The sequence below is a fragment of the Eufriesea mexicana genome, unplaced genomic scaffold (assembly GCF_001483705.2).
Source record: "Eufriesea mexicana isolate 0111107269 unplaced genomic scaffold, ASM148370v2 scaffold10, whole genome shotgun sequence".
Lineage (NCBI taxonomy): Eukaryota > Metazoa > Arthropoda > Insecta > Hymenoptera > Apidae > Eufriesea > Eufriesea mexicana.
In genome coordinates, this window is record NW_016908175.1 from 291,982 (window position 1) to 311,575 (window position 19,594).

Here is a 19,594-nt window from a genome sequence, read left to right on the forward strand (position 1 = left end):
TTTTCGGCCTTTGTCAAGCACGGCGTCACTATGTCATCGAGATCGATACGATTCGATCGTAGTCCACATTCGGATCTCTTCGATAGTTCCGATCTACCTCTTCGAGCCTCCTCCGGCCGATGATAATCCACGATGTCGCTCCAATGACGAAGTTATGCGCCCTGAAAACAAGCCGAGATGTTCCATCGTGTGTTTATGATTTATTTAACCTCCCGCAGATACCTCGAATATCTCGATTAAATTCATCCTCGTCCCCTTCCAACATTCGTCGTCTCTTACAACCAAATTTCGTAATTAAAGACTATAAATAATATATATAGGAAATATATCTGGAAATCAGAGAAACTTTCAGGTAAAATATGTTCCATTATACAGGGTGTCCCAAGGAAATGTATACACACTTTGCGTGATTATAAATAAATTATATTTATATTATAATAAATCAATATAAATTAGAAAGAATAAGGTATTAAAGTGTATACGTTTTTCTGGGACAGCCTGTATATTCTTTATAATCTCCAATAATCTATTTTATAATAATTAACCCTCTATAATCGGAATTTTGTTAAAATTAAAATGGTAATGATAAATCTATATAATAATAATTATTTATAGTAACAATGTGATACTAGTGATGTATAATAATATATAATATTATGTCAACGAAGCAATAAAATAAAATGTAATTTTCACATCACATACCATTATAGAGGGTTAAAGATAATTTTTACAAAATTATTATATTTTAATATAATATTCCTAGAAAATATACTTATTTTAATAATTAAGTTAAATATATATCTATGAGAATATTATATATATATGTATATTTTATAATTAAAATATTCAACAGTTTTATATTTTGAGAAATCTATTTACCGAGCAAGGGTTATTTGTCAAGCAATTGTCTTTATTGTCACAGTTGAAGGAAGCGTAATGCGATGTAATTGTTTCTGGTATCAGGGGTCATTCGGAATGGTGACAAATAAGGGAGAATCGGACGCACGGTTGGTAAAGTAATATTAATATTCATATTCACGGTCGGATCATTTGTTCCCCTGGTGCAATATCAATATCCTGACCCTACTAGTATCCCCTTCACAGGGGTGCCACTTGCCAGAAGGGGACGATACTCGGTATTTAATTACCGTGAATCGAAGGGTGATCTGCGCACAAGTATACAGCGGTTTCGCTATAAATTCTTTAATGCTCTTTCACTCCCTCTCTCTCTCTCATCTCTCTCTCTCCCTCTCTCTCTCCCTCTCTTTCTCTCTGTGTCGATGTCTGATTCTTCTTCGAGCGTTTATTCTAAAACAAAAAATTCGAATTTTATAAACACAAAAATCGAAATAATTCCTCGAATCTACCATCGAAAGAAATATAATAAATACGATCGACGAACCTGAGTACCCATTATCCATTTCGCAAATTAAATATTTATGTGAAATTGAAATATGATAAATAAATAAACAATGTTACGTTAGTTTCTCTACCATGTTGCATAACTTGCATAATTTGCATTCTATGGTGTCCCACAATTTACGCAAGATTTGAATTTGAGCAATTTGTATGGCAAAGCGTTGCCAAGGAAAAGAGAAATGACAGTGTTACAGTTGACAGTTCAGGGTTGTTAAAAATGAAGCGCTACACTAAACGACGTATTTTCATTATTGAACAATATTTGCAATTTTTAATTATAAATTTAATTAAAAAAGTTTTCTATCAAAATTATTTCTTGCGTGAATTTTGGGACACCCGATACGTACATTATAAATCGTTTATTTCCTTATCTTGAAAATTGAAATTTATTGCACTCATGTTCCACCAAATATCCACTTCACTATCAATTATTATATCCCAACGTTAATAGACCTCAGGTAATCTGTCAAAAATACAATGACCTCTGGATAAAATTCAACATCAATCACACGCTAAATAATAAAACACCTAAATATATTATATATATTCCACATTAATATCGAGAATGATAAAATTTGTAATTTATGTAAATCTATCAAGAAATCGAAGATTTGGTAACACTTGATGCAACGTTATTTTAAATCCCATTGCAGAAAGAGAAATTCATCAATATTTCATTTATTTATTTATCCACTATACTATCATCCTCGAAAAATAATTTTGCATTTTTACTCTTTCATAGCATTCGGTTAAAATATTCGATAAATTACAGCAAGTCTGCCAAACTGACGAGAAAAAGACGCTTATGCGGAGGACGCTTGCACTCGCACACCTGCCGAAGCCAAGCCTAGAAGAAACTGCGGGATTTAGAAGGTAGAGACGATGGTTCGACGTGGATGGTTGGAGAAATCGTGGAATTAGTGCCGATGAGGATTAAGATCGTTTGGAAAAAGAGGAGAACGCGAGCCAGGAAGTCTGTCACCGCGTATCGTTTCTCGAAGAGCAGCCTCACGTGGCCCTCACGTGGTTTCCTGCTCTGGCTTTTTCCACGTCTAGCCAGCATATGCACGATTGCGTAACAAAACGCACAAATCATACAGCGGGACAGAAGAAACAGAACAGACTGATTTATGTTCGCGGTGCGATGGCCTATCTGCTATTCGCCTGACGAAATGCAGTTCGGCCAGACCGGGCAACTATCGCCATCGTGGCCGATGGAATGCGCCGGTGCAGACATCGGCAACGATGGGATCCTCCTGTGGGACACCGTCGTTTCGACGGACGACAACGAAAGGGAAAATACCACGATGCAATGCACGCATGAGAAAGTACGAAAAAAGACCGCGGCCATTGCGGGACACGTGTGCAGGAGGTTCGAACTGGACAGATTTCGTGAGAGTCGCTTTGAGTTTGGTGATAGCTGATCGCGATAGGGAATTTATGAGAGATTTTTGTGGTAGTTTTGGATTCCTTCGGAATTGTTGTTAATAGAATATTATTGGAGCACAGAAGGCTAGATCTGGACATGTTTCAGAGGAGTTTGGTGGCAGCTGTTTGCCTGTTACGAGGATTTATGAGATTTCTATCAGAATTCTGGATTCTTGTGGAATTGTTGTTAATATAATAATATTGAAGCACAGAGAGTTCGATGCGGACATGTTTCAAAGGAGTTTGGTGGGTTTGGTGACAGCTAATTGTCATTCATGAGGATTTATGAGATTTTTGGATTCTTTTGGAATTGTTGCTAATATAATAGTATTGGAGTACAGAAGGTCCGAAATGAACAAGTTTCACCGCAAATTTGGTGGGTTTGATGACACCTGATAGTCACGTATGAGAATTTGCGAGAGATTTTTATAAGAATTTTGGATTCTTTTGGAATTGTTGTAAATATAATAATACTGGAGCACAGAAGGCTAGATCTGGACATGTTTCAGAGGAGTTTGGTGGCAGCTGTTTGCCTGTTATGAAAATTTATGAGATTTTTTGTGAGAATTTTAGATTCTTTTGGAATTGTTGTTAATATAATAATATTGGAGCACAGTGAGTTCGATGTGGACTGTTTCAGAGGAGTTTGGTGGGTTTGGTGACAGCTGATTGTCATTCATGAGGATTTATGAGATTTTTGTGAGAATTTTGGATTCTTTTGGAATTATTGTTAATATAACAATATTGGAGCACAGAAGGTCCGAAATTAACTAGTTTCACAGGACTTTGATGGATTTGGTGACAGCTAGTTGTCATTTATGGAAACTTATGAGAGATTTTTATGGTAATTTTGGATTCCTTTGGAATTCTTGCTAATATAATAATATTGGAGCACAGAGGGTTCGACGTGGACATGTTTCAGAGGATTTTGGTAGGTTTAGTTACAACTGATTGTCATTTATGAGAATTTATCAGATTTTTGTGAGAATTTTGGATTCTTTTGGAATTGTTATTCATATAATAATATTGAAGTACAAAAGATACGAAATGAACAACTTTCATAGGAGTTTGGTGGGTTTGGGGACACCTGATTATCATTCATGAGGATTTATGAGATTTTCCTAAGAATTCTGGATTTTTTTGGAATCGATCTTAATATAATCATATTAGAGTAGGAGATCCGTATTGCACATGTTTCATGGGAGTTTGGTGGGTTTGGTGATTACTGATCATGATAGGGAATTCATGCCAGATTTTTATGTAAAACTTGGATTTTTCTGGAAATTTTACTAATAAAATTATATTAGTATTCAGAGAACTTGATCGGAAAAAAGAAGAAGTTTGCTGAGAGTTTAGTGGGTTTGCTGATAGTTGATCGTGATAGGGAATTTATGATAAATTTTTGCACTATTTTAAGACTATTATTAATATATTAATTATTATTTTAGGATTATCATAAATACTAGTTTAGGATATACTACATTTTACCCGAACAACAGCTCGATCTCCATCGTATCAATGAAAGTATAATCAAAAGTTACTGTGAGAAATATATATCAAAACAATGTAAACAGCAAATGGATTACAAATACCATAATCATTCTCATCTACTAATCCCATTTCCTGTGATCAATATCAACGAGAACCAAAGAGAATCTGAAAAAGATCCACGATAGATAATCAAAATATAAATAGAGCCTATTAACAACGAATTTAGATGAAGACAGATAAAATTCTCTCAACGGAAAATTCTGCAATTACCTATGAATCTACTATATCATCTCCCTTCGCGTACAATTTATTTCTCCTCTGCTACCACATCCAGCAACAAAAGCCATAACACGTATTAACCCTTTGCACTCGAGAGGTGACTTTTAGTCACCGTTTGTCTTAATGCTATAACTTAAATAATGGACGATGATAATTATATTAAGAACATCGAAATAAAATTATTCTATTCGTTCGCTTCTCACGCAAATTCACGATTTTCTTTTTTTAATTTTAGTATGAAGAGTATCAGTGAGCTTATAAAAATCTAAGAAGAGTTTCGAATTGCATCTTCGCAACGAAGAAATCTTAGAGTCCAAAGGGTTAATATTATCATAAAATACTCGAAAGCCATCCTCAACCCCCTGCCTCGCCCCAAGGAAACCACAGAGAGTAAATAAAAATCTTCACCCACTTCCCATTATTCTCCACTTACACGCCTAATACACCTCTCGCCCACAACACAACTCACTCTTCCCAACCACCACCTGGTATCACTCCCAAAAATCTCCGTTCCCATCACGTTTCCAAAACTCACCTCAACGACACGGTTCAAGTCCAGCATCATTAAAGAAACATCCTCAGCGCGGTCACGAGCCTGTCTCACGAGGAACAAACCGATAGCATCCGAGTACCAGCCAAAATCGGTGTCCCGGCTGAGCCAAGGGTCTCGCAGCGCGCGTAACCTCTCACGGTCACAGACCTAACCCCGGTCTCCGCTGCGGAGAATCCGAACGACGAAAGGAAGCAAGATGAAAAGGGGAGGAAAAAGAAAAAAGGAGGGAAAAAAGGGAACGAAACGCAGCAGAAGAGAAACGACGCGAAGGGATACAAAGGCAGAGTCGAGCTCGGTAATTAAAACAAGATGGAACACCTCGGTCAACGCAATAAATCTCACCATTTCCCATTCTCCACCCTCTCTCTCTCTCTCTCTCACCCTCCGACCCCCCTCGCCCCGATATATCTTCTAGCTTTCCCCTTATCCGTAGATCGGAACTAGCCCCTTCGCGACGTGCGACGATTTATTTTATTATTCGGCAGATTTACCGGCGGCTACCGTTTATTGGAATCCAAGTCGATCGGAGATTATGAGCCGGCGCGACGCGTCCAGATGCACGGCTGTCCTCGCCGCGGCATCGCGAGGCGGGTAATTACCGGGGACGGGATGAATTATCGCTGGCTGCCGCGAAAAGCGGCGAAAAAAAGCGCCGCGGGGTCCTTTTTCCGCTCGCCACGGGGTAAGTGGATTTTGTTGTTTCTCCTTATCGCCGCATACCGCCACGGCCGGATGTGTCGCAATTATTCTCGCGAGGATCGACGTATCGGGATCGCGGCGTTGGCGAGCGAGAGTCGCGGGTGTTTATGGTGCTATCGATTTATGGCAGCCGCAGGGATACTCGCGTGGGAATATCGGCAATCGGCTTATGATGTTTTCGGTGACGTGGGTAGAGCTAGGAGGTGAGATTGGGGTTGGTGGGGTTAGGTTTAGTTGGCAGAACCGGTCGGCTTGTTCGAAGGGTTTGACGGATTTCGAAGATGAAACTTTATATCGAGGGATTAGCCGCGTGTTTAGGGTGGAGGGGGGTAAGTGGGATATTTTGCAGGTGTTTCAATTATGGTGTATATCGATTTAAGGGTAATGTAATGGATTTCTGGAATTATTTTAAACGTTCACTTCTAGGTTACTTTTTACGATTTTATTTTATGTGTATAAAGGGATAGGGGTGAATTTGAAGTTAAAATGGTTGTTTCGCAGATGTCAGATTAATTTGGCCGTGGAATTTGATATTTTAGGAATATAAGACTTAATGTGGAGGAATTGATGGTGTGATTAGGGTGAAATAGAATACTTTGTAGGTGTATGAATCGGTAATATACATGGATTTAGGGTTAACATAGTGAATTTATGGAATTATTTTAAACATTATATTTGTATAAAGGAATGATGGTGAATTTGAAGACAAAAGGATTGGTTCGCAGAGATCAAATTAATTTGCCATTTTAGCAAGAGAAGACTAAATATAGAGGAATTGGTGGTGTGATTAGGGTACAGTAGAATACTTTGTAGGTGTATGAATCGATGATGTATATGGATTTAGGGCTAACGTAATGAATTTCTGGGATTATTCTAAATAATCTCTTCTAGATTACTTCACGCTTTTATTTTACAGATAAATTCGAAATCCAACGGAGTGGTTTGTAAAAATCAAATTAATTTGGTCGTGGGTTTTGGAGTCTTTGAAGATGAGACTTAACGCGTTGGAATCAGTAGCGTATTGAGATAAAGTAGGATATTTTGCAGGTGTATGAATCGATGATGTTCATAGATTTAGGGATAACGTAATAAATTTCTGGAATTATTTTAAACATTCTCTTTTGGATTCCTCCTTATACTTCTATCTCGTATGTATAAGAGGATGGGGATAAAATTGAAGTCTAAAGTGTTGATTTGCAAAGACCAGATTAATTTAACGTTTTAGGAAAATGAGGTTTACCGTGAAGGGAGTGATGATGTATTGAAATTGGAATACCCTGAAGTACATTTCGAAGGTACAAGAATTTGTCATTCTACGCGATATAATGAAACAAAAGTACCTTAACCCCTTGCCCTACTATTTCAATTTCGATGGCGCGTGTCATAGTCAAGAGCAACGTCGCGACGTTAAAGTTAATCTTTAAACGAATCCTTAATGTTCAATCACGCTTTGTTAATTAACACGTCGGCTAATCCCTTTTACTCGATACGAATCCATTTACTAGTAGAATTATTAAATAGCAATGGTTAACATACCGTGAAATATGCGTAGAGGAATCCTCAAACACGTGCACTACGATTCCCGTTCCGATGGTCGTGCCATGATCAACAAGGTCGGTCGCAAATCGAGCCATATCGTCCGAACACGACGAAGAATAACACGGAACTGAGGCAGGAAGTCATCGACGAAAACTAAGCACGAGCCTAACCTGTGATGTTTACATTGAGTCCCATCTACGAACGTCTCTCACCTGTGACACTCATTCTTAATATCCACGATATCATACGCTAAGAGGTTAATATAAAACACTCTAATTTTACAATTTTTCGCGCGAATTAATGCATCCTGATCTAAAATGTTTCCATGCGTCTGTCGCGCAGTACAGATCTAGCAGTATATGTACTGGTGTCACTGAAAATTCTTTTCCATTTATAAGTACAGAGAAAAGTAAAGAATTTCAAGATAAAAGAAGGAAAATTGGTCAAAGGGAACAATAATACACGAGTCAAGAAAATATGAATCTTTTTACTCGGAATATTCTTCAAAATGATCCTTATATATTTTCCTGTTTTAAATCCTTATTTCGCCATGGAAATGACCACGCCATATTAAGTGACCGACACTAAGTTCACTGTTAAGAATGCTTCAAATACTCTAGCAATAAAACCAAAATATAAGACACCCTAATCATACAATTTTTCGCGTAAATTAACACATCCTGATCTAAAATATTTCCACGTGTATGTTGTTGCAGTACCGATCTAGTAGTATATGCACTGGTGTTTACTTATGTTCACTTTGACCCTAGCTATGAACGACGTATCTCACCCGTGATACTCATGTTTGACCCGATTACCTTACCACGAGTCACACGATATTCTAGACAAAGGTGTTAATCCTCGCATTTCAGATTTTCATATTCGTGTCTTTAATTTCATATCGTATTATACCTTAAATAAATAAAAATTATAAATAAGGAAGAGATTCGTACGAGTACTCGATTTAGATGAATTTGTAAATTTCTAGATCCTCTTCTTTGAAACATGGATAAGAATTCGACAGATATTAAACTTCTTTCGATTTAGTCTGCTTAAAAGGAGAAGATGATCTCAGAATTTTATCTTAACCAAGAACTTAAAACTTACTATCAAAGTACCACAAACGATACTCGAACCCCCTATCCAACGAATCGCGTTAGCCTTTTATTTTTTCCCAGACTCCAGGAACCGCGTTATACCATAACTTTCAAAACCTCGAGGATTCGTCCTCGTTTCTGAAAATATCTCGCGCAATGTCGTTAAAATTTCTCGACACCTTGCCTTCCAGTGCACGTGCCCCATTTCCACTCGTGGCACGGCCAATCATGCTACACATGTTTTACACGTGATAAACAACGATCGTCCGAATCCCAGAAACCCCTAGGTTTCCCCTAGGTGACGAAGTTAATTGCTCATTTTCTCATCTCGTTAACTACAGACCCGGACAGGAACACGTCGAAGGTCTAGGAAACGGAGCACGTGTAAAGGAAATCGTCCATCGATCTGGCCACATGTTTCACTTTATTATTTCGACTATGACTGCGATTTGTAATATTAATTAAGTCTGTAGGTTTTACTCACTGGTGCTCGTAAAAATCAGCCACTATTGAATTTCAAACTCGAACTGATCCCCTTTTAAGAAAATAACAAATGAAAGCGAAGTGTACTATAACTCCAGAACTGAAACCTAGAATGTTTTGTAACTATTGGGTTGGCAAGAAAGTACTTTCGGTTTTTTAGTGTGAAATAAAACTCAATTTTTTCTATACAGTAAATGAACTTTAATCGGTGAAATATCTTCCATTCTATTCGATGACCTTTTGCCATCTTTCTGGTAACTTCATGATCCCGCGCTCATAGAATTTCTGGTCCTTATCTGCAAAAAACTTAACCAAGTGCGTAAATCTCAGAAGGTCGTCCAGAACGTAGTGGGTATCTTTCAGTGAAAAATCTTCGGAACGAAATTTTTTAAACTAATTCTGACACGTGCGTTCTGTTAAACAATCAACACCATAAACTTCTCATATCTCTTTGCGAGCCTCAGCCGCATTCTTGCCTTTATGAAAATAAAAAAGTAAAATGTGTCGAAAATGCTTATTTTTACACTCCATGTTAAGACTGACCGTGAACTGACAGTTATAAACGAAATTACACGGAATTTTACGAAATAGCAACCTAAAGGTATCGACTACCACATCTCAAAAGAAAAAAGTTCTAACATTGACAAAAGCATAACTAAACGAGCATAACGTTATTTACTGATGCAAACCGAAATTACTTTCTCGTCAACCCAATAAATGCACTGTAAAATTAATAACGATTGAAGCAGCGTGCAAATAAATAGGGCATGTCTAATAAAATTACGGATTAATATTAATTCCTTCGCCAATGCGATTTATTTTTTAACTCATTTCTGCTAACTTCACAGTTCTCCTGTCAAAAAATTCTATTTAATGGAAAGTATAATTAAGAATTCCCTATTTTCCAATTTTTCCCAAAGCGTCGGTTTCTCGGTAAAAGAATCTTTTAAGAATTTCCGAGTTAATTCCTGCGGACTTAATACGCACGAGCATAAGGTCGTGCTAACTGTGACGACTGGCTTCTCTGTAATTATGTAAATACCTGCTAATGAGCCGCGTCTATATCCGGTCCCGCGCGGCCATTTTCCTACAGCAGAACAGCGGCTGGCGAATTGAGCAAAATGGCTGAAAGCGAAGCGACATTGAACGAGATAAAAGTGACTAAGAAGCGGACGAAAGCGAAAGTTCCACGCAGAATTCCACAGGATTAAATTCCCCATTACTTCCTCTTATTACGTGCTCGATTAACTTTCCGGCGTGAGTGGAGCCACTAAATTCACCGGTGTGTAATTAACCAGCAGCGGCGTAACGAACCGCGAAAGCATAAAATTCTATTTTCTCAGCCAGATATACTCCAGTTCCGTTCCGCGCTTATCTCTAATCTCCACTGTTAATTACATAATCGCGGATACGCGGCCCACACCGACAGGATATCACGTGTTTCTCATATTCTCACGCAGGAAATGATCGTAGGAAATAGAATTGGAAAAGAGACGCGAAGAATCCCGCTGGAATTTCCACGACACCGGGAATGTAAACAATTGTCTGTAATCCTTTTCGCATAACCGACGCAAATAATGCTCCAATTGCGCGAAAATTTGTAAGACAAATCGCGATACTCTTTAACGCGGCATTAACGAGAATAAATGGGAAATAACGCGAATAATTTATCCGTGCAACGCGCGCAAACTGCAATCCGATGCAAATCTAGAACTAGAATGCAAATCGGTTTATTCGACGCAGGAAGAACGCAGCACTCCTCGTTACCTTCGTGATTCTAATTTTCTCCATCGAAATTATTGCGAAGCTTCGAGCGTAGATTTTCGAAAATTAATTTCAACCGATCGTTAATGGAAATGGAACAGAAATAAAATTATTTAATTATTTAAATATCCGGTACTATTTGAGGATCGTTTAATTAAATCTTCGAGGTTGTATCGGGCCTGTATTTAACACTTTAAGTGTCCAGCCCGTTTCGTTCAGGCCCAAACTCGGCTGTCAAGTGAGCCACCGGCGGCAGGCGAAGTGTTCATAGAACTCGGAAATGCTGTACCAATTGTTATAACAGGAATTCCCAAACGTTAGGTTCAAAGATGGCGAAGAATTTAACACCAAAAGTTAGCACTTTTTGGTCCTAGTCTGGGCCGGTTCCTGAGTACTGGCCGGGCCCGAATGGAAAGTCTAGCGTCGGTCCCTGGGACCGGCGTTGCACTTAACGTGTCAAGCCTTGTAAATATTGCTTAACAATGAAAACGCGTTGCTCTTTGGTATAGCGTTCCATTTTTAATAACCCCGAAATGTCAGCTGTCACGTTGTCTTTTATTTTCTTTGGCACCGCTTTATTTCGCAAATGGCGCGAAATTTGAATCTTGCATGAACTTTGGGACACCCAAATTCCCTTAACCCTTTGCACTCGCCGATTTTTTGGCTAATGTAGAGTAGGAGCTCAAAGATTTTCTGCTATAAATCTGACGATATTTTCTTCAGCAGTAAATAAGAAGTCACGTAATAATTAATACGTAGAATTATTTGATTCCGATACCTCGCATACTATACATTATCTTAAATTTGACATATTAATGAATATCGAGCTTCGAAATTTTATCAAATGGCGACTGAAGAGGATGGTCTCAAGTTGACATATTTAGTCCTAAGGTGTTATGAGAATTTTTTGAGACCTTCCTGAAACTGGTACTACGCGATGGTGAGCTTCGTTTGCACGATTAGGGTTAAAACGAAGAGACGTTTAGCCTTTTGCACTCGAGAGGCGACTCTCTGTCGCCATTTAATCGGATTCTAAAGATCGTTATTAATTAATATCTCGAATTTAAAATTGCTCAACGACGTGGGGAATATCGAGGTAAAATAATTCTAGGTCTTATTGTTAATTTGCACTTCTTATTTGCCGTCTTGAAAATATCGTCGACTTTATGGCTGGAAGTCATCGAATTACTATGTTTCTGTAACGAACAGATCGCCGAGTGCGGTTAACTGTCGGCAAATGGCCGCCCAATTCTATTTACCACTACGAAGACGTATTACAAAGCAACTCGCGTACGTTTGTCTTCCCGAGCGATACGACACGCATGATTATAATATACTAAACAAATAAACGATGAGAAAATCAGAAGAAACACGAAAGAAAAAAATTAATGCATTTGCAATTTGTACCTCGCTTAGTGGATCAATTAGTTGAAGATTTTCGTTAAGCTAACCTCAAAAATCCTTCCACTTCTGGAACCGTAGAACGGCTGAAGGGCCTTTTACATATTATTCGTTAAGGTGACACAGGAAGGAGTAAAAATTGTGTGGTATGTTCCAATGGAAAAAATCAAAGGTGGAAGAAGAGAATCAAGGTATTATTGTGCTACTTGCTCGACTAAACCGGCCTTGCACATAGGTGATTGTTTCGAACGATACGATACCATGCACGAATATAAAACGCGTCATACATAAACATGACATAACTAAATATTTTTCTTGGATTTTATCGAAAAGTTTTACCGTATATTTTGTCTACTATGCGCGTGGATATCTCTCGCAGAGGGTTAAAAAGATAAATTAAGTAACGTCGATAATAATCGGTATGTACGTACCGAGGATACAAGATGCGAATATAGCAATCGAACAGAGATGGATAAAATTTGAAAACAATCATCGGGTGAGAGTCAAAGCCAGAAAACGCAACGGTGTAATATTAATGCATCATTTATTTAACACCTATGATGACGATAACATGAGATGCGCTTAAGGTAGAGTAATCCGCTAGGCAGAATGACGGTTGTGCGTGCGTGCATTGCGTGCGCGTGTGTGTCTCGCGATATAATTAATACTATGGGGAAGGATGTAAAGAATAATTGTGACAATTCGGGTAATAACTATTTTTAATTTGCTGACTTGGAGAGATTTCAGAATTTCTGCAGCGTCCGGTGTTATGATACAATAATAATAGTAATATATATATTTATAATATATATATATATATAATATGTATATGGCAAGATCATTGGTCAATAAATATTTTACTTAAATCTGCAGCCAAATTCGCCAAATAATTAACCCCGTCGATCTTCCTCTTCGTTGTATCTTCCTTCAATAACTTAATCATCGCGATAAATTCGATCGATCCGTGATTTTTGAAAAGAAAATACACACTCTACGAGCTGGATAATATTATTCAAGGAACATAGACCCCTCCGTGTGAACCTTTGCACTGCCAGCGAAGAGGACGTTCGCTACGAAAGAGACAACCGTTACGAAAGATCTTCCACTTGCAGTAATTATTTGGAAAATTTAGACACGCCTTTCGTTGGCCTAATTCTCTACACTCTATACGAACTAGAGGCTCTGTTGTTCCAGCGGCCGGTCGGACATATCGTCAGTCACTATGAAGGTAATAGTGCGCGCAAAGTATTTCTCTAATACTATCTGAGTTGTACGCTAATAGTAGATCCTTAAAGTAAATTAGGTAACACTATGTACACTTGCTCGACGCGGCGTGAACGATCTTCGCGTACGTTCGTCCGGCCGTATAACAAAAGTTCCTTCCCCGTCCAGCAGCTCCTCGATCATCCCCTAGCACGCTAATATCACGTTTGCCTCGTCCCTCCACGATGACGTTGCACGAGCGTCGCGTGCGCCATTTTGTCGCCACGTTCGTCCCAGCGCCCGCAGTTCGTTGTTCTTCCGATTGCTGTTCGCGGTTCCGAGCTCGTGTCTCTCTTTCGCGGATGCACCCACCGGATCTTGCGAATTAGTTCGGTACACGAGACTCCGTGGCTCGCTTCTAGAACCAATAGAGGTCTTTGGATTCCTGCACCTGAGACTCGAGACCTGGAACACGCAGCACACAACGGGATTTTTAATTTTCACATTAACCTTTTCCCTCCTTTTTATTTTTATTTTTACTTCATTTTTCCACGTTCGCTACTAGATGGGCAAACTATTCTTTATTTCTACGACTCCTGGCAATTGGGGATTCAAATTTCAAGGTACCTATATCTTTAGCCATCAAATTAACCCTTTCGCTTTGACAGTTCAATCCACTGAAGTATCGTCACTGAACGGAAGCATATGCCAGAAATATGCATAGTGCGCCAGGTTTCTGTATATTTCTGTACTGTTCCTAAGTCTTAAATAACAACTGTGCTGAGTAAAACAATCGTATACAGATTACACTTGTATACGCATCATTTGGATGTCGGATATAGAGGGTGCCCGTGCCCAGGAGTCGTCGCTTATATGCGACGCTCGTATTTAGAGGTTATCTCGTGGACGCCACCTATATGCGGCGCTCGAAGCGAAAGGGTTAAATCACCGTGTTTTTCTCTCCCCTCTTCCCCGTGATAGTCTTCTAGATAGATAGATAGGCTTTATTGTCTTCCATGTATAATCGAAAGAATATCGGATCTACGCAAAAGGTTTTGAAACACCTAAAACGGACAGAATAATATGAACAGAATAATACGAACGCTAAACTCGGAAAACTAATTGAACGCGAGAAAAGAACACTAAAATAACGTAACTATAACACACGGAAACACGCTCTAATTCGACTCTCTCCAACACCGAACGACTCACGCCTGTGCCGGTCACAATCTATTTCTACGAGGACTCTTCGACCCTTCTTCACTCAGGACTCTGCCTGCGTCGTCGAGGGTCCAGTTTTTATGCTTTTCGCAAAGCTCGATGGCGTGCTTTTTCCAATAGCTAATTGACTGATATGATTCAGCCCATTAGCGATTTACTCTCATAAAAAGCACGTCATTTTCCGAATTCGCGATTCACCCCCCGCGACGATTACGATTTCGTTGACCCGCGTTTCATCTGCCCGTAGAGACCGCGCAACTTAGCTTTGCTGCCAGAAATAGCCTCTCGTGACGGTATCGGTTTCGATTTGCTTCTAGAGAGTGCCATGCACAGGTCATCGATCGGTTTATAATTCGTTTTTCCTAAAATAAGAAATCCCAAATCGGCATTAACCTATTCTACAACAGTATTTCACAGAAGAGAAAGACGAAAGCAAGGAACTGGTTATCGAAAGGAAAGCTGAGCAAGCCTGGCCGACGAATGCGTTATCCCAGCCTCGCAGCTGTCCCCGCCGATTTCTATGCAGCGGAGGCTGTAGCTCTCGGCAATCATCAATTAGACTGGAACGATACCACTGACGATCCACGACAGAACTTTCACGCACAGGACAAGTAATTGGTTATTCGAAAAGATAGGGAATGACTTTTTCGTCCGAGCGGCCGGCTCATCGTTCATCGAAATTTATAACGCGGCCGGCCGCGTAATAAAAGAAGAGTCAACGTTTTGACGGATGCGAGGGTGCAGAACTGGTGATGGCACCCGCTGAGCGACACGGACGGACAAACCGGCGGACGGAGCAAGGTAACGAACGGTCGAACAGGACGAACGGATGGGGGACCAACGGAATATGTCACGAGATCGACCAGTTAAGATCTCATGTTCCTTACAACGGTTGCACGCATGCGTCCGGGGCTATCTCCGATCTTGATATCTCCGAAGAGTGACCCTGCAGATCATCCTGGCCCTCGACTTTCTGCCCTTCGACGAACCGCAGCAACTACTCGCAGGCATTCGTAATTGAGAAGACGCTTGTGACAATCGGACTGTTTTCCAAGAAATAATAGACACTTTGGAAAGCGTATTCTTGAACGTCTTCTTGAGTCAGACACGCGAATACGAAGACCTAGAATGGAACTGTGAACCTGTTTTGACAGTGGATCTACGTTTATTTCTTTTTTATTCAGCTTTATGGAACATAATTGCTTGTTTACTACTGATTGACTAGGAAAATGAAGGCGTATATGATGATTTAGGATCGTAATTATGCGATCAAGAGATACATGGATAATCTGATTCAGATCAGAAGTAGTTAACCTTCTGCGTTACAGTAGGGAGTCTAATCGTATTTGTTAGGCGAGAGAGATTGTATTTAATTTGTTCTAACGTGAACAAAATTTCAAGAAATTGTAAGTAAGTATAGAATAGAAACACAGTGAGCAACTAAAATTAAATATTTTTCGAATGAAAATATTTTCGAAGGAAGGAAGTGTAAGTATAAGAAACTATAGGGTGTCCCAAAATTCACGCAAGATTTGTATCTTGCACCATTTGTGTGGTAAAGTGTTGACAACGAAAAGAAAAAGACAGCGTGACAGCTGATAGTTCAGGGTTATTAAAAATGGAACGCTATACGAAAAAGCAATGTGTCTTCATTGTTCAGCAATATTTACAATTTTTAATTAAAAACCTGTAATTTCTGTCAATTTTATCAATTACTTCTTGCGTAAATTTTGGGACACGCAATATAAAAGATAGTATAACCCTAACGTTATCTAGCGACACAATGACAGTGCTGCCTCTTACGAAGATTTTGTGTACCTACGTATATCTTTATCCGCCATACATATTAATAATTTGACGGAAAACTATGTTAATATCCAAGAACTAATGCAAATAAAAATTTACAATATTTAATTAAAAACCTGTAATTTCTGTCAATTTTATCAATTACTTCTTGCGTAAATTTTGGGACACGCAATATAAAAGATAGTATAACCCTAACGTTATCTAGCGACACAATGACAGTGCTGCCTCTTACGAAGATTTTGTGTACCTACGTATATCTTTATCCGCCATACATATTAATAATTTGACGGAAAACTATGTTAATATCCAAGAACTAATGCAAATAAAAATTTACAATATTTAATTAAAAACCTGTAATTTCTGTCCATTCCATCAATTACATCTTGTATAAATTTTGGGACACGTAGTATAAGGGAAGATAGTATAACCCTAATATTATCTAAGGACACAGTGACAGTGCTGCCTCTTACGAAGATTTTGTGTACCTACGTGTACCTTTATGGCGCCATATATATTAATAATTTGACGAAAAGCTACGTCAAAATCCAAGGAAGCACAAAATCCTAATGAAAACGAAAATTTACAATTTTTAATTAAAAACCTGTAATTTCTGTCAATTTTATCAATTACTTCTTGCGTAAATTTTGGGACACGCAATATAAAAGATAGTATAACCTTAAAGTTATCTAGCGACACAGTGACAGTGCTGCCTCTTACGAAGATTTTGTGTACCTACGTATATCTTTATCCGCCATACATATTAATGATTTGACGGAAAACTATGTTAATATCCAAGAACTAATGCAAATAAAAATTTACAATATTTAATTAAAAACCTGTAATTTCTGTTCATTTCATCAATTACATCTTGTATAAATTTTGGGACACGTAGTATAAGGGAAGATAGTATAACCCTAATATTATCTAAGGACACAGTGACAGTGCTGCCTCTTACGAAGATTTTGTGTACCTACGTGTACCTTTATGGCGCCATATATATTAATAATTTGACGAAAAGCTACGTCAAAATCCAAGGAAGCACAAAATCCTAATGAAAACGAAAATTTACAATTTTTAATTAAAAACCTGTAATTTCTGTCAATTTTATCAATTACTTCTTGCGTAAATTTTGGGACACGCAATATAAAAGATAGTATAACCTTAAAGTTATCTAGCGACACAGTGATAGTGCTGCCTCTTACGTAGATTTTGTGTATCTACGTATATCTTTATCGCGCCATATATTATTAATAATTTGACGAAAAACTACGCGAAAATGCAATAACTAATTGAAACAAAAATCATTTATCAAACTGAATATTAATTTCTACCGAATTAATAGAAGCAACTCGTAAGATCGAAGAATCAGCTGCACACGATGGAAACTGTAAATATCCTCAAGTATTCGCGTCACACCTACGGTTCACCGTGAATTCCTCCGACCCTTTGAAGGTCTTCGAGGAAAAATATCCCTCGTGAGAATCCCCGGTCGGTTTCAACCGATCGTGACTCGATTGATCACGATGACTACTCTAATCGCCGTCAATTGACACGACAGAGTCCGTTGTTGCACGTCCGCCTGTAATATCGAACGTCCGTCGGCTACGCTGTAATTTCAGCCGGCAGGAGGAAGATGGACGTTTTCGAATACTTAAATTCACGGCACGTGGAGCACGGCACGGCCGATTAAGTTCGTATATGTCGGCGCACACGTGTCAGCACGTGGATCTACCTGCTTCAAAGTCAGCTACGTGTGCGTCCCGTGCGTTGCCATATTGGCGCATGTACGAAAGAAACACGAGCGGAAGCACAAAAGATTCGATCTCTGCCAGGGAAGCGCTGTTCGATAGAGAGCCGGTCGGCCGGAAAATGATGATGGAACGCGCCGTGAGAAGAAACGGGTACGGGCTATCCAGTGTCACGATGAACACGGATTGATAAGGTGGATTTGGATGTAGCAGTTCGAAGATTGGAACCTGGTAACACTGTTGTAATAAACCGTAACCTTGCGGCGATGGTGTCAGGTGTGCACGTTGCAGGTCAATAGTAATTTTTGGGTCTCAGGGACCTTATGCTATTGGGCGGCCATGAAGAGGTCGTGCTTCGAATTTTGGTTTAAAAGGACCTTCCGTTCCCTGGAAAAGCTTAGTTTCAAACTCGGTACATTACGGTGAGCATTATAAGGCCATAAGGGAGGCCATAAGGACGCGTACATACTTTTACATCTGCATAAGTGTATTTGTATTCTTCACGAATAATAAACTATATATTCGTTGCTATACAACTGTGTACAATTAATTCCCTGCGCATTTTAACCCTTTCGCTACTATAGGTGATCATGGTCAACAACTACGAGACGCCATCTACACACGACGGGTGACTCTAGTCAAAAACTGCGAGATGCAGATACAAAGGGTTAATTTTATATTATTTTTCTTTTCATACTTTTCCAAGAATCCTTTATTATTTTTCCATTTACCAATCATTTGACATTATCTACCATTATCTACTGGGCACCTGACATCATCTACCATCACCTATTTGTCATTGGGGATCATTTATATCATCTACCTGTAGTGTAGTGTTAAGGGAAACGTTCTGTCACTGTGTATTTATAATTTACGTTTTTATCATATTAAACCGCCAATTGGTGACGTATTTTCCTGCTATAATATATATAAGTAATTAATATAATAATTAATATAAATAATATAAATTTATATATAAATCATAATATATCATTTATATATTACTTTCCAATTATATATCATATATATTATTGTTAGTATATGTTATTTCCTATGCGTAATTCACAAACAAAAAGAATAATTCTGTATCGGTAACTGACGTAAAGTTAGCTTTTCTAAATTTTAGTGTGATTTTAGTGTAAATTTGACACGAGTCACCAGTTGAAGCTTAATTATCATATATCCAATTAATTGTTTCCTGTACACATGGATATTTCTTTTGTATACCTGATTCAATCTACAGTGTGTATACACTTGGTAGGAATGCGGATGTTCTCGTTAGATTGGCCATGGTGTAATAAATTCACTTTTTCTAATAGAATCACGGACATAAGTCATCTGATTTTTCCTTACAAATTCGAAATATCACATCTATAAATATTGTACAATTAATAAGAAGCGTGTATCATAATAAGCACACAAAGTGAAGATAGATATAACTTCATTTAATCATGGGTGTACCC

At 38.6% G+C, this 19,594-nt stretch overlaps 1 protein-coding gene across 1 annotated transcript in view; it reads right to left on the reverse strand.

Annotated features, from left to right (window-relative positions):
- Positions 1-12,739: 12,739 nt before the first annotated feature.
- vg (transcription factor vestigial) overlaps positions 12,740-19,594 on the reverse strand; it is a 57,196-nt gene continuing 50,341 nt past the window's right edge. Inside the window, exon 6 of the mRNA XM_017907339.1 lies at positions 12,740-13,821. Within this exon, the coding sequence (XP_017762828.1) occupies positions 13,775-13,821 (47 nt within the window). The 3' untranslated portion in view covers positions 12,740-13,774. The remainder of the gene's footprint in view (positions 13,822-19,594) is intronic.